The following is a 13,291-nucleotide window of genomic DNA, read 5'->3' on the forward strand; positions in this document are numbered from 1 at the left end:
TTCCAGGAAGGGAAACACCCAGCTGCTGCTGCTGGAGGCGGGGCATATTTCTGAGCTCAGGAAAGTGAACCTTACCCTGCTCCACTGCCCGGAGGGAGCCATGGCTGCAGACAACCCCGCAGAAAGTCTCCAGGAGGAAGCGACATGTCCCGTCTGTCTGGAGTATTTCACAGACCCTGTCACTCTGGAGTGTGGGCACAATTTCTGCCAAGCCTGCATCGCCCAGTGGTGGGAGGGACCCGACACAGCCGCCTCCTGCCCTCAGTGCAGAGAAACTGCGCAACAGAGAAACCTCAGGCCCAACAGGCAGCTGGGAAACATGGTAGAAATCGCCAAGCGGCTGAGTTTCCAGGCAGCGAAGGGAGCAGGAGGGAGCGGGGTGTGTGGGGAACACCAGGAGACTCTGAAACTGTTCTGTGAAGAGGATCAAACCCCCATCTGTGTGATTTGCCATCTGTCCTGGGCTCACAGAGCTCACAGGGTGGTTCCCATAGAGGAGGCTGCCCAGGAGTACAAGGTAGGGAATTGCTGTCAAGTTTAATGGGTAATAATTTAGGATTTTAATTACAGGCTGATTTCACTGGAAGTTGCCTGTCACTGGTGTGACGCATCACTCAGCTCTGTAAAGCCTTCATTGTATGGGAGATGCTGTAACAAAATGAATGATCTGGCAGTGTGGCAGCAGAATCAGAATATCAAGTCTTAAAAGATATCTGCTGTGGGAAACTTTTCTCTGAGATTCTGAATGCTTTTCAAACTCAGCTTCCACTGCTGAAAGAAGGGGACTTTTTACACAATGGACAGTGTTAACAATCAGTGAGATTTAAATCACAAGAGCTGCAGGCCAGTCTATGTGAGTGTGTTACCTTCAGACTGGAGAACTGATCACTTAAATATCAACACTGTTAATTATTTTGTTCCCCTGTGCGAGCGGAGAGGGAGAATTGCAGCTCAGGACCATTTATTGCCAGTGACGCCTCCTTCCGGTGCCACAAGCGGGTGATGTTTGGGAGATGCCACCTCTTATGTTCCCCCCAGTAAAGGAGGACCCGGCCCAGAGAGTCCAGCAGACCCCAGGGATATATTCGAGCCCCATGAGGGGAGCCAGGCCCCAGAAGCCCCTTGGAGTCCATCAGCAACTCCATCCTGTTCTGAACATTGCACCATCTACTGTGAACAGATCCTGGTGTCTCCTTTTGGTGACTCACATGGGTGGAGCTTCTTTTGTGGGTGGAGCTTCAAAGAATCCAGCCACACTCCCCCCCCCTCCCCCAATTCTGATCCCTGCTCATTTATGAAGCTGTTTTGCTGGATGCAAAGGCTGCTTTTCTGCCTCCTGTCTCTCACTAGCCCCGGCTGGCTCCCTCCCTCCCTCGCTGCTTCCCTGCAGCAGCACCCCAGGGGTGTCAGCTGAACAGCACCCCAGGAGCTCTCAGCAGCAGCTGCAGCCTGGGCCCTTGTCAGGGAGGAGGAGAGAACTCGAGGGCTCAGAGAAAAGAGAGAGAGTGAAATGGGGAGATTTCTGGCGGGGGCTCAGGAGGGGGCTCTAGGGCGCTGCCAGGGGTGTTGCACAGAGCGGGGCTGACGGGGCAGGAGCACGTTGCTGTGCTGTGTGAATGAATCACACGCTGTCAAAGGGGAAGAGAGCCCTGGGTTATTACGGCTCTGGAGCCGTTATAATTATGGGTGGCCCATTCCCCCAGATCGAGGGTGTTCCCTGTTCCTCACTGACCTCCAGCCACATCACAGCTTCACCCTGTCCAGTTAACGGGACTGCACTGGCTCAGGTGCTCAGCTGCTGCCCGAGGGAGGCCGCATGGGAGCCTGGACAGACGAGAGGACAGTGGGGTCTTGTTCCTGGCCTGGGTCTGGGGTACAGTGGAGCGAGGTGCTGTCCCAACCTCTTCACTCGCACCGGCAGGAGGGATCGTTCAGAACCTTCCCAGCTATTTCCCGTCTGGCCTGTGCTCGGGGATGGGAAACTTCAGCTAAAACACAGGACTTGAGAAGTCCTGAGTGTCTGCACGAAGCAGAGCCCCCGCTCTGAGACGGGCGTCTTGGCTCCCATGAGGCCTTTGGGGCCAGCAGAGCCAGGTCAGCTGCTCGCTTCCAGGGTATTTTACTGCTCCTGTATGAAATGCCAATATGGATAGGACTGTCCACCCATCGGACAGGCAGACTAATGGCTGTTTCTCGCACACGATGCCCCTGCAGGTGAAACTCCAGGGAGCCCTGGGCCCTCTGAGGAAGGAGCTGGAAGAGGCCCTGGCTCTGATGTCGAAAGAGGAGGAGAAAACCACAGAGTGGCAGGTGGGTGTCCGGGTTTATTCCGCCCTGAGCCCTTCCGCCTGCAGCGTTCCCAGGAATGACAGGGCCATAAAGCTCCAGGATGAGGTTATGAACCTGCTCTGGTTGTTTGCCTCCGTGTCACAGGCTTGGTGCCGGCCATGGGCAGCGCATGCCTCCAGCGTTTGGGGAGCCCTGGCGTGAGTGCTGGAAATTCCCCGGTGCCTGGATCATCACCCTGCCCACTGCTCCAGACCCATTTGGCCTCCTCTCCCCAAGGCCCCACCCAGGTTCCACTCCTGCTCTGCCCCATGCCCCGCTCCCGCTCAGCCCCCTCCCCAGAGGCTCCCAGCTCACGATTCACTGTTGCAGCTTGCTCCTCTCCCCCACCCCCTCCCGCAAGGCCCCCTCGCCTGCTACTTGCTCCTTTCTGCCCCCTCCTGCCTTAAGGGCTAGTGACAGGGGAGGGGCGGAGAGGAGCAAGTGGCGGGGCCCCCCACACAGCTGGCGGGCGGCAAGCGGCGGGTGCTGCGGGGTTCGGGGGAAGAGCGGGAGCGAGGGCTCCGGGCGGAGCGCAGGCAGGACTCCACAGGCGGCCGGTCTGCAGCCTGCCTCCGAAGGGAGGGGCGCTGCATCCTGTTTGGGGAGGCTCAGCCTCCCCTGGCCTGTGGTACCTGCCATCCAGGGTGCTGGCAGCATCAGGCTGTGTCTCTGGTGGGGATCTCAGCACAGCAGCTCCTGTAGCCGGAGAAGGAGGGGCAGTTCCTGGCCCTTGTACAGTGGTGCAGACCCACCCCGAGATCTCGGATGGGGCAAATTCTCCATACTGGGTGCAGTGTTTTCACTATTCCATGGATCCTGTTTCCCTCCTGCAGATGGGGAGGGTGTGTCGGCTGCTCCAGCCATCGGTTTTCAGTGGCCTCCATGACAAAGCTCTGCAGCTTCTCTGCAGCCTGGAGGAAACAGATTGTTCCTTCTCGCTCTTCTCCCACAGTCCCTGCAATGAATCTGCCCAGTGCCTGGGCCAGACACTGGAGCTGGGCACTGGGAGGAGGATTTGCCCCCATGGGTGAGGTTCAGATTCGCTCAGCTGGCTGGGCTGGGGGCACGCTGGGAGCTGAGCTCTTCTGAGCATCGAACCCAGTGGCGGGTGTGGAGCTCTGCGGAAAATCTGCCCCCAGGGTGCATCTACATGGCCCCAGCAGCTAGCTGCGGGCTGGTCCCTGAGTGACACCCAGGGGTCTGGGTGGGCGTGAACAGCCCGTGCTGCTGCGGCTTCATAGCGACCAGTACCCGAGCTCACTCGATCAAAGCTAGCGGGGGGGTGTCTACACACGGGTGCTGTCAGACCTTCATTGCAGTGTGGACACCCCCTGAGTGAGCAGCGTCAGGGGCGGGTCAGTGTAAAGCCAGGCAGCGCTCGGCCACCTCACAGCCTCTGTTGCCATCACGTGGCCACTTCATCCCAGGCACCTGCTTCTGTTAGCGTGATTTTACCTGTGCTCGTCTCTAGCAGGTGATGAACCCATGGGACAAAATGTCTGTTCTGGTTCGCCTGCCTTTTACAGTGAAATCCCTGCAGAGAGCGTGGGGGGTGTGAGGAAGACACCAGCAGCAGGGAGGAGAGGAGAAGCCGGTGTCCCACGAGTCAGATAAAAATGGCCATTTACAAGAGCTGAAATGCTCAGAGCTGGGTGCCCCTGGTTCTGCATCTGAAGCCGTATTTAGAGCCCGGCGGAAGTGGGCTGGTTTCCAGAGGACAGAACTGCAGCAGCTCCCATTGCCCGCACTGGAAGCAGCTGGTGCTCAGTTCCTCAGTCAATAGGGATTTAGGTGCATAACAATTAACAGCCATGTTGAATGTGTCCGGCAAAGTTCCCAGCTGGCGCCATGGAGGCGGCTGCACCTTGGGACAGTCACTGGGGTGGTTCTGAAACCCTTGATTATCGCCCAGTGAGAGCGAGTTACGTCCCACAGCACCAGAGGTCACGGCCCAATGATCAGTGTCACTCGGTGCAGAGTAACTGCAGCCCCAGCGACTGTGAGATGAGGCCCAGCAGGGGCGGCCAGTCACCCACTGAGAGGGGCCGTCATGGGCTTGAGCCAGGTGGGGAGTATTCCCATGGGCGGGAGCAGGGCCCGGGAGGTGACAGGCCCCCATGAAGGATGTGCTGTCCGTGTCTGATGGGGGGAGATGTTAGGGGATATGGTAATGCTGCACCACTCGAATTAGCTGTAACTCAACAGCTCCCAAGGGGCAGGAGGGGAAGCAGGCTGCAGGCCCACGGCCCTTTGCAGGGTCCAGGCCACATGCACAAAGCCTCGGGCAGGTGCCAGCAGGGTCTCCTGAGGGAGCTGGGGCTTGTCAGGGCTGTACCCGAGTTGTCTGAGTGCCCTGTGGCTGCCGCGCTCCCAAGGGCGGGGTGGAGGTTAGTCTGGGGGATCGGTCGGTGTCCAAAGCCCATTGACAGAGGGGCCCTGGGGTGCTGGAGGGCTGCGCTGGGGGCTCGGGTTAGCCAGGGCAGAGGTAGAAGGTGGACGTTACAGCGCTCAAGCAGCTGCCTCTACACTGGGCATGGCCCCTCCCCCACCACACAGGTGAGCCGGACAGACAGACGGGTTAGAGCCCTGCACAGGGCACAGACTGGTGGGGGGAGGGCTGGGGGCTCACACACTGGGGTTTCAGGGAGGAGGCTCTGGGGGCAGGGGACAGGGGCTGGGGAAGCTGCTGAAGCCCTTGGCCCTTTTGGCATCTCAGGGAGAGAAAGAGGGACTTTTCCCAACATCACTGTGGCCCGAGTCACACTGGAGGGCAGGCTCACCCCAGGGTCACCCAGCAGCTCTGGGCTGAGCTGCAGGGGAGCTAGAGAGGCCAGTGCAGAGCAGCCAGCCCGTCCCCCTACCAGGATCAGCACCGGCTCAGCATCGTTCCCACGGCTCCTTTCAGAGAGCAGGTGGGGACACAGCTGGCATCAGCAACCCGCTGCTCTGTGAGCCTAGAGGGCTCCCTAAAGGCTGCGATCCCAGGGGCACTGGGCACATGGGCATGGGGCACTTGGCCAGGCTGGGTGAGGCCAAAGCCAGCCCTGACAATATCCTGGGCACCCAACAGCCATGTGAGCCCCAGGATGGCACCCAAAGAACTATTAGCACCAGCCCTAGGTCCTGAATGTTGCAGCCCTGGGAGCTGGTTGTCAAAGAAGGAACATTGCCCACATCCCGCTGTGACGGGTCCCCTGGGTGTCTGAGTGCCCAGCACTTGGCACCCAAATCCCCCCACGGACGCCCTGTGCAGCCCCCTGTAAATCTTTACTGTCCCCTCGATTTCTCCCCACTCCACTGTGTCCATCCCTAGGGAGGTGGTAGAATCTCCTTCCTTAGAGGTTTTTAAGGTCAGGCTTGACAAAGCCCTGGCTGGGATGATTTAACTGGGACATGGTCCTGCTTCAAGCAGGGGGTTGGACTAGATGACCTTCTGAGGTCCCTTCCAACCCTGATATTCTATGATTCTATGATCCCATGCCACCTGCCATAACATACTGTGTCTTTACAAAGCACCCTAGACAACCCCGCTATGGAACTGGCCATATTAAGTAAATACCCTTAAAAACTGATACTGATCTAATATCCCGTTTCATGGACAGATGCCCAGTCCATGTAATACAACGTCTGGCTCCCGTTTTCTCTGTGCCTTTCCTATTTTTCTATCTCAAGGGGAATGTGAAGAATAAGAGAGAGATGATTGCAGGTGAATTTAACAAACTGCACGCACTGCTGAGAGAGGAGGAGGGGATGCTTCTGTACAGCCTGGCGGGGGAGGAGAGGGAGACTCTGCAGAGACTGCAGGAAAATGTCACCAAACTCTCCCGGCAAAGCTTCTCTCTGCAGCAGCTGATCACAGAGATAGAGGAGAAATGTCAACAACCGGTTGCGGAGCTGCTGAAGGTGAGATGGCATCAAAATTCTCCACCCATCCAGAATTATAACTCAGCTCCATGGGTCTGGATTCCAACAATTAGAGTCAATGTGTTCTGTGGTTTACTGACAAACAGAACATGAGGCTAAGGGCTCCATCAGTTCCCAAATATCGCAGTTCATGATACAGGGGAATTCTCCTCATGGAGACCCAGTGAGGCCATGGGAGATTAAATGGATAATACAAAAATGATACTGAGCTGAACCCATCCCTGCTCTGACCCCAGAACATTGGACCCAACAGTCAATAAACACAGATACTGGTGTGTTGTGTGCCTAGAAGGGAGAACCCTTTAGCTAAATTCCTGTCTCCCCTATATGTATGGAACAAGTGTTCAAAACAGTGAAGCCTGGGAGGGTTGATCTATTTTCTACAAGAAAGTTTGATGCCCCGAGTGAAACTCACTCAGTTCTATGCACATTGTGTTAATACAGGACATTGATTCTCTTTTTCCTTTCAGGATGTGAAAAGCACATTGAGCAGGTGTGTTTCCTATGTTCATTGCTCTTATATTCTTGGTGGTGGTTCTGGGATGTTGTGTGTACAGAGCAGCTGAGTGATGATGGGACGTTTTCTTCATAGGACCGAGAATGTGAAACTCCAGGAACCAGAAGCTGTTTCTACTGACCTGAAGAACGTGTATAAGATTTCCCTTGACATGAGGGAAGCGCTGAAGAGATATGGAGGTGAGTGGCGTCTACTGGGACATTCAGCTGTATTGTGCCTGTGGATCTGGACAGAGCCTGGGACCCCAGGACACGCTTGCACCCAGCTGACAGGCTTGGAGCTGTGTGAGAGCTGGAGGCTGATGCGCTGAGTGCTGGGCAGTTTGCCCGCTACTTACAGCCACCTGCTGGTACTTGCCCAGGTGTCTGACCAGGCCCCATCACTGTGACATCCTGACCCCTCTGTGGCTGAGTTAATGGGTGTCCCTGAGCCAGGGGCCGGTCTGGCTGCTGCGGTCTGACCTGAGCCGTGTGTTACTGGGTAACAAACTGAATCCTACGGGCCCCTCGTCTGCTCTGAGCACAGCCCAGTGTGAGGTTGGGTCAGTGGTTTGCTGCTCAGTGAGGTGAGACTCACTTACAAGAATGTGACCCTGTCACAATGGCTGAGCGTGAGCTGCCCCCATCCAAACCCCTCCCCACAACTCCAGCGCGGAGACCGGGTAGAAAGGCACAAACCTGACGGCGAGGAGGGACAGAGAAGAAACTAAGGCCGAGGAGAGGGGGAGTGGGAAGGTTCAGTGAGCTCGGTCTGTGATAGTTGAACTGGCCCTTTCATCCTACCCCCGCCCTCCTCTCTTCCCACCCCCAGCAGGGGGCAGTCGAAGGGGCCAAGCTGGGTGTGTCTGTCCCGGCCGATGGAGGCTGCGCAGTGGGTGCCGGCTGCAGGGCCAGGATCTCAGGGCTCCGGGGAGCAGGAACCCCAGGCTGTGGGGGAAGCAGCTTCCTCTCTGTGGCTGGCTGGAGCCAGCACATCCCTGCTCCCCTCCCCCCTCGCTGCCCCCAGCCCAGCACAGTCTGTGCCCACCGGACCCTGAACACGGCTGGGCTCTGGGCCATTCCACACCCCTGGCCCCTGAGCCTGTCGGGATCCTGAGCCAGTCACCTCCGTGCCTCCTTCTAGGGGATCAGCAGCCCCTGGGGAGCCTCCTGTCACCCCCCCGGAAACCCCGTCCTGGGCAGGGCCCCAGGCCCTGAGTCACTCGCTGGCTGCTCCCGGCTGGCCAGGCCCAGGGTCTCCAGCAGGGCCCTTGGTGCTGGCACCGCGCTGGCTGCCAGAGCTCCCAGCCCCTGGCCCAGCCCGGCCTGTTGTCCCAGCGCTGACCCCTCCCCTGCGGGTGGGGGGGGGACGCTGCTGCTCTCAATGGCTGAGCCCCCCCTCTGCCGCTGCCTCTGGTGCTGCGCTCGCAGGCTCAGCCCGTGCCAGGGCCAATGCGGCGCTGCTGGGGCTGCTCCTCCCTCGGCACCTGGGTTCTCTGTGTCTGGGGCAAGTGGCCGGGCGAGTGGGCAGGGACCTGCTCAGAGACACACGCCCTGTGCTGCACCCAGAGGGCAGAGACCAGCCAGGGCCGGGCAGCAACGTGCCACCGCGCTGGGATTAACCCTTTCCTTCCACCCACCCCAGCAGCCCCGGCCGGTCACTGCCACTCGACTGCCCACACTCTGCTCCCAGGGGCCCGGGTCCGGCAGCTCGGGGGAGTCGCTGGGTGAATGTGTAGGGCAGAGTAACCAGGGCTCCCTGCACCCCAGTGTCCCCGTGTGTGATGCGGAAGGCCCCGCACTGTAATGCAGCCCTTAGGGGCTGGGCAGTGTGTGTTATTATTGATATAGCCAGGCACTGCAGAGACAGAACAAGGGGCTGCCAGCCCCACAGGGCTCCTGGTCTGAGTGCAGACAAGGCCCAGCAAGGGCAGCAGCAAACACTGGGGGAGGGGGAACGAGGCTCTCATTGTGGGGCCAGCCACTCCCTGAGCCCATCCTGTGCCTGTCTTCTGGGTGTGGTAGACAGTATTGTAGTGACCCTGATGGCTCCATGCTGGGCCCTGGGTCACCGCCCAGGGAACAGGACAGGGCAGAGGCAGCCTGAGGTCGGGGGGAGCTGGAGGCTGTGGGGGAGCGGGAGCAGCCTGGGAGCTGGGACAGGGACACTGGATGCCAGGTGGGTGGCCCAAAACCCTGTGCTGTGTTCGCTCCAAATTTCCACTCTGTGCTGCAGGCTCTGTTGGGGTCAGATGCTGTGGTGAGGGGCCCGCCCAGACAGACTGAAGAGAGCGAGGCTCTGTCTGCATGGGGAAGGGGCAGCAGTTCTGTTAAATTGGTTCTAGTTTTGTAGACTCATCGTGGGGTGGCACCCTCACGTACCACCCTCAGTCATTTCAGGGTGTCTTGGCAAGCATCTTGCCTCAGTTTACCCTCTTCAGCACTTCTTAACTTACGCCTCACAGTCCAAAAGACCTGAGAGAAATGTCCCCTCCTGGGGTCCGCTCTGAGTCCAAGTAAACCCCAAAATAAAATATTTTCCTTCACTCTGCTCCAGCCTCCAGCTCTCACTCAGGCTCCTCACTGTCTTCAAGTCAGGAGTCCTCAGTCCTCCTTCCCAGAGCTGGGCTTGGATTAGTTTCCCTTGTGGAATCACATGACTCCAGCCCTCCTTCCCGGAGCTGGGGTCATTTCAGACTGTGCCTTTATTCTCTGCGTCCACTTTCTCCAGCCGGGGGCAGCTCTCCAGGGCTCTGTCCTTCTACAGCTGCTGCTGTCATCTCTGGCAGCGACTCCCCGTTAGGGGAGCTCCTCTGTCTAGGACAGTGGTTCCCAAAAGTTTTTGGCCATGCCCTCTGTCAAGGTTCCTTCCCCACTCTGAACGCTAGGGTACAGATGTGGGGACCTGCATGAAAAACCTCCTAAGCTTCTCTTTACCAGCTTAGGTCAAAACTTCCCCAAGGCCCAGCAGGTACAAAATATTCCACCCTTTGTCCTTGGATTGGCCGCTACCACCACCAAACAAATACTGGTTACTGGGGAAGAGCTGTTTGGACACGTCTTTCCCCCCAAAATACTTCCCAAAACCTTGCACCCCACTTTCTGGACAAGGTTTGGTAAAAAGCCTCACCAATTTGCCTAGGTGACTACAGACCCAAACCCTTGGATCTGAGAACAATGAAAAAGAATTCAGTTTTCGTACAAGAAGACTTTTAATAGAAATGGAAGTAAATAGAAATCACCTCTGTAAAATCAGGATGGTAGATACCTTACAGGGTAATTAGATTCAAAAGATAGAGAACCCCTCTAGGCAAAACCTTAAGTTACAAAAAAGATACACAGACAGAAATAGTTATTCTATGCAGCACAATTCTTTTCTCAGCCATTTAAAGAAATCATAATCTAACACATACCTAGCTAGATTACTTACTAAAAGTTCTAAGACTCCATTCCTGGTCTATCCCCGGCAGAAACAGCATATAGACAGACACACAGACCCTTTGTTTCTCTTCCTCCTCCCAGCTTTTGAAAGTATCTTGTCTCCTCATTGGTCATTTTGGTCAGGTGCCAGTGAGGTTACCTTTAGCTTCTTAACCCTTTACAGGTGAGAGGATTTTTTTTTTTTCTGGCCAGGAGGGATTTTAAAGGGGTTTACCCTTCCCTTTATATTTATGACACCCTCCCTTACCTGGTTTGTGCCCCCACCCCAGGAGCTGCGGTCGGGAGCTGGGCCAGGAACAGGGCTGCAACTGGGGCTAGGACCTGGGGGCCGTGTCTGGAAGTGGACGCACTGTGGGGGCCGGGAGCCGCAGGCTTCAGCTAGGAGCGAAGCCGCTGGTGCAGCCTGAGCTGAAACTGGGGCTGCAGTTGGGGCCAGGAGCTGGGGGCTTTGGCCGGGAGTGGAACCACGGTTGGAGTTGGAGCTGCAGCTTGGGTCCCAGCCTGGAGGAGGGCCAGGAGTCGGTGGCTGAGGCTGGGGCCAGAGCTGCAGCTGGGGCTTAGGGTGGGGCCAGAGTGGAGGTGGGGACAGAGTAAGGCTGGTTGGCGTTCCCTTCCCGCCACCCATGGGGGCTGGTCCATGCCCTGCCGTGCCCCCAAATGTTCCTCCACACCCTCTAGGGGGGGCGCGACCCACAGTTTGGGGACCACTGCTCTGGAAGCACCCCTTCCAGGCTCCTTGCTCTGGTGAGCTCTCCCGGGAGCTCCTCTTCTCGGCAGCTTCCTGTCCAGAGGATTCCTTCAGCTGAGCCCCGGTAACCCTTTTTCAGGCTCATTAATTATTTAGCTGCCAACTAGCCACATAGGGATTTAATTACTTCCAGGTCGGTCTGGGTTGTCTCATTCTCCCTTACAGGAGCCTGTCACAGGTAGTCTGGTCCCTAACTCCCATAAAAGGGCCAGCCCTCTTCATACATTTCCCCCCACCCCCAGAGCCAACCTATATTCAAAGGTAGGCTTGACCATAGCTGATACTTGGTTATGTTCTGCAGCTGGGGTGGGGTGGGGGGTACTTCCTGCCCTGCTGCCACAAGGAAATCTGCAAGGCCCTTGGCAATAATTTTATTCTCATCACCGAAGCGTGAAGAGGCCAGGAGTTTGATTCCCCAACTTTCTATGTAGCTCATGTCAGGGGTAAAATCCCCCATAGTCTTCAGCATGTCACAGTTCAGAACAACTCTTTGGCCATAGCAGAGGTAGTCAATAACACTGGGCTTTCATCATTGGTGTGATGGTCCTGTCGCAGATATGGGCTGGCTACGGAGCTTCCCTCTCAGCCAGATACACACCAGATGTGTTCATCACAAAATCCTTGAATTTTCCGCCAAGTATGACTGAGGTCAGCTTAAATATGGTATTTTACACCCAGCGCTATCTAGTGGTTGAACAGCATAATACAGTTTAGCGTTCTATTTCATCTCCCCCGTTAAGTTTTACATTCCGACCATTTATAATATTTACATTATCTCACTGTCTTTGAAGTTCAGTGCAGATCAGTCTGTTAGGTGTCTCTGAATGGTGCTGGTCTTTTAATTACACAACCCGAACAGGTAACAGCTTTGTCATCTGGCTGTCCATTAGTTCCAACGACTGACTGTGGTCAGTCTGAAATCCTTGAGTCATCTTCTTTTTCTGCATCCATCATCTGCAGAGTTTGCTCAGTTGATTGTTCTTTCTGAGGAACAAACGGTAGATGTTGACAGTTTCTGTTGAACTCTCCTCTCTTGGTCTTGATCACAAACAACCTGGGTGTTGAATTCTTTTTCTTTACCACAGCTGGAGTATTCCATTCTTTTTCTCCATCCAGTTTGACACAAACATGGTCACCGGGTTCTAGGCCTGGTAGTTTTCTAAGTGATATCTGTTGTAAAAGTGTTCGTAAACTTTTTTTCCCTTTTTATTCGATTTGGCTACTCTCTACATGTCTGGCAACTTTGGAGATAGATTCTTTTCCAAAGCTGGGAGGGTAGCTAGGAGTTGTCTTCCCATCAGGAGTTGTGCTGCACTATATCCAGTAGCTGCTGTTGGGGTTGATCTATAACTCAGTAGAGCAAAGAATGGATCTTCCTGCTGAAGGATATTCTTCACTGTCTGTGCAGCTCTCGCAGGCTCTCCATTCGCTTGTGAGTAATATGGGCTTCTCGTAATATGAGGAAGATCATATTTTGTTTGGATAAATTAAATTCTACGTCAGTGAATTATGCTCCATGCTCTGTCACAAGTTCTTCTGGAACCCTGAAATGCCCAAAAGTGCCCTTCAGTTGCTCTATAACACTCTGGTCTGTTATGTCTTTCAAGTACACTCTTTCTACATACCTGGAAAAATAGTCCACAACTACCAGGTAAAGATGTCCCCTGAATTCACATAGATCTGCAGCTAGTCTCTTCCAAGGTCTATTTCGTTCAGGCTAGCTCCTTGTTAGTGTCACTAATTACTACTGGCTGTATCTTTTTCACCGCAGCCTTCAGTAAAAGAGCTATGGGAGCCCGTGGGGAAATGTTTCTACCAAGGGCAAATTTAACAGCAGCTCTGGAGTGTTTCATAGCTGATGTCCTGAGCCTGGCCTGGCCGTACCTGTGTGTTTCTGGCGATGTTGACAGTCACTCACTGCAAGTCACTGGGATTTGGGCTCCTAAGTTTCTGGGACACGTTTGAAATAGAGCTGGGTGTAATTTGGGGGGCAAATAGTTTATTTGCTGAAAAATTATATTTTGGGTCGACAAACTATTCCTGAATCCATATCGAGTTTGCTGAATAGTTTCAATGAACAGAGAAAGGTGCCACCGCTTCCCTTCCAGCCTTTAGCCCTGTGGCTGGGCCCTCAGCGGGGAGCCCCCGGTTCCATCCGACCGTGGGATGTGGGGCAGGAATTGGAATGTGGGAATCCAGGTTAGGGCTGGAACTGCTGGGCTCCGGGTGTCTGATGTGGGGCTCCCACAATCTCTCCTGCTGAAGACGCCCCCGTGTCTAAACACTGCCATGGGCATGGGCCAAAGCGTGGGAGTGAGAATAACTCTGCAGACCAGTGGGTCGGGCTGCACCTGG

At 55.6% G+C, this 13,291-nt stretch overlaps 1 protein-coding gene across 1 annotated transcript in view; it reads left to right on the top strand.

The window, feature by feature from the left end:
• Window positions 1-47: 47 nt before the first annotated feature.
• Window positions 48-13,291, top strand: part of LOC114018773 (E3 ubiquitin-protein ligase TRIM39) — a 26,612-nt gene continuing 13,368 nt past the window's right edge. Inside the window, 5 exon segments of the mRNA XM_037914927.2 lie at window positions 48-517; window positions 2,215-2,310; window positions 6,001-6,231; window positions 6,723-6,745; window positions 6,845-6,948. Coding sequence (XP_037770855.2) covers window positions 101-517; window positions 2,215-2,310; window positions 6,001-6,231; window positions 6,723-6,745; window positions 6,845-6,948 — 871 coding nt within the window. The 5' untranslated portion in view covers window positions 48-100.

Source organism: Chelonia mydas, chromosome 14 (assembly GCF_015237465.2).
Source record: "Chelonia mydas isolate rCheMyd1 chromosome 14, rCheMyd1.pri.v2, whole genome shotgun sequence".
Taxonomy (NCBI): Eukaryota; Metazoa; Chordata; order Testudines; family Cheloniidae; genus Chelonia; species Chelonia mydas.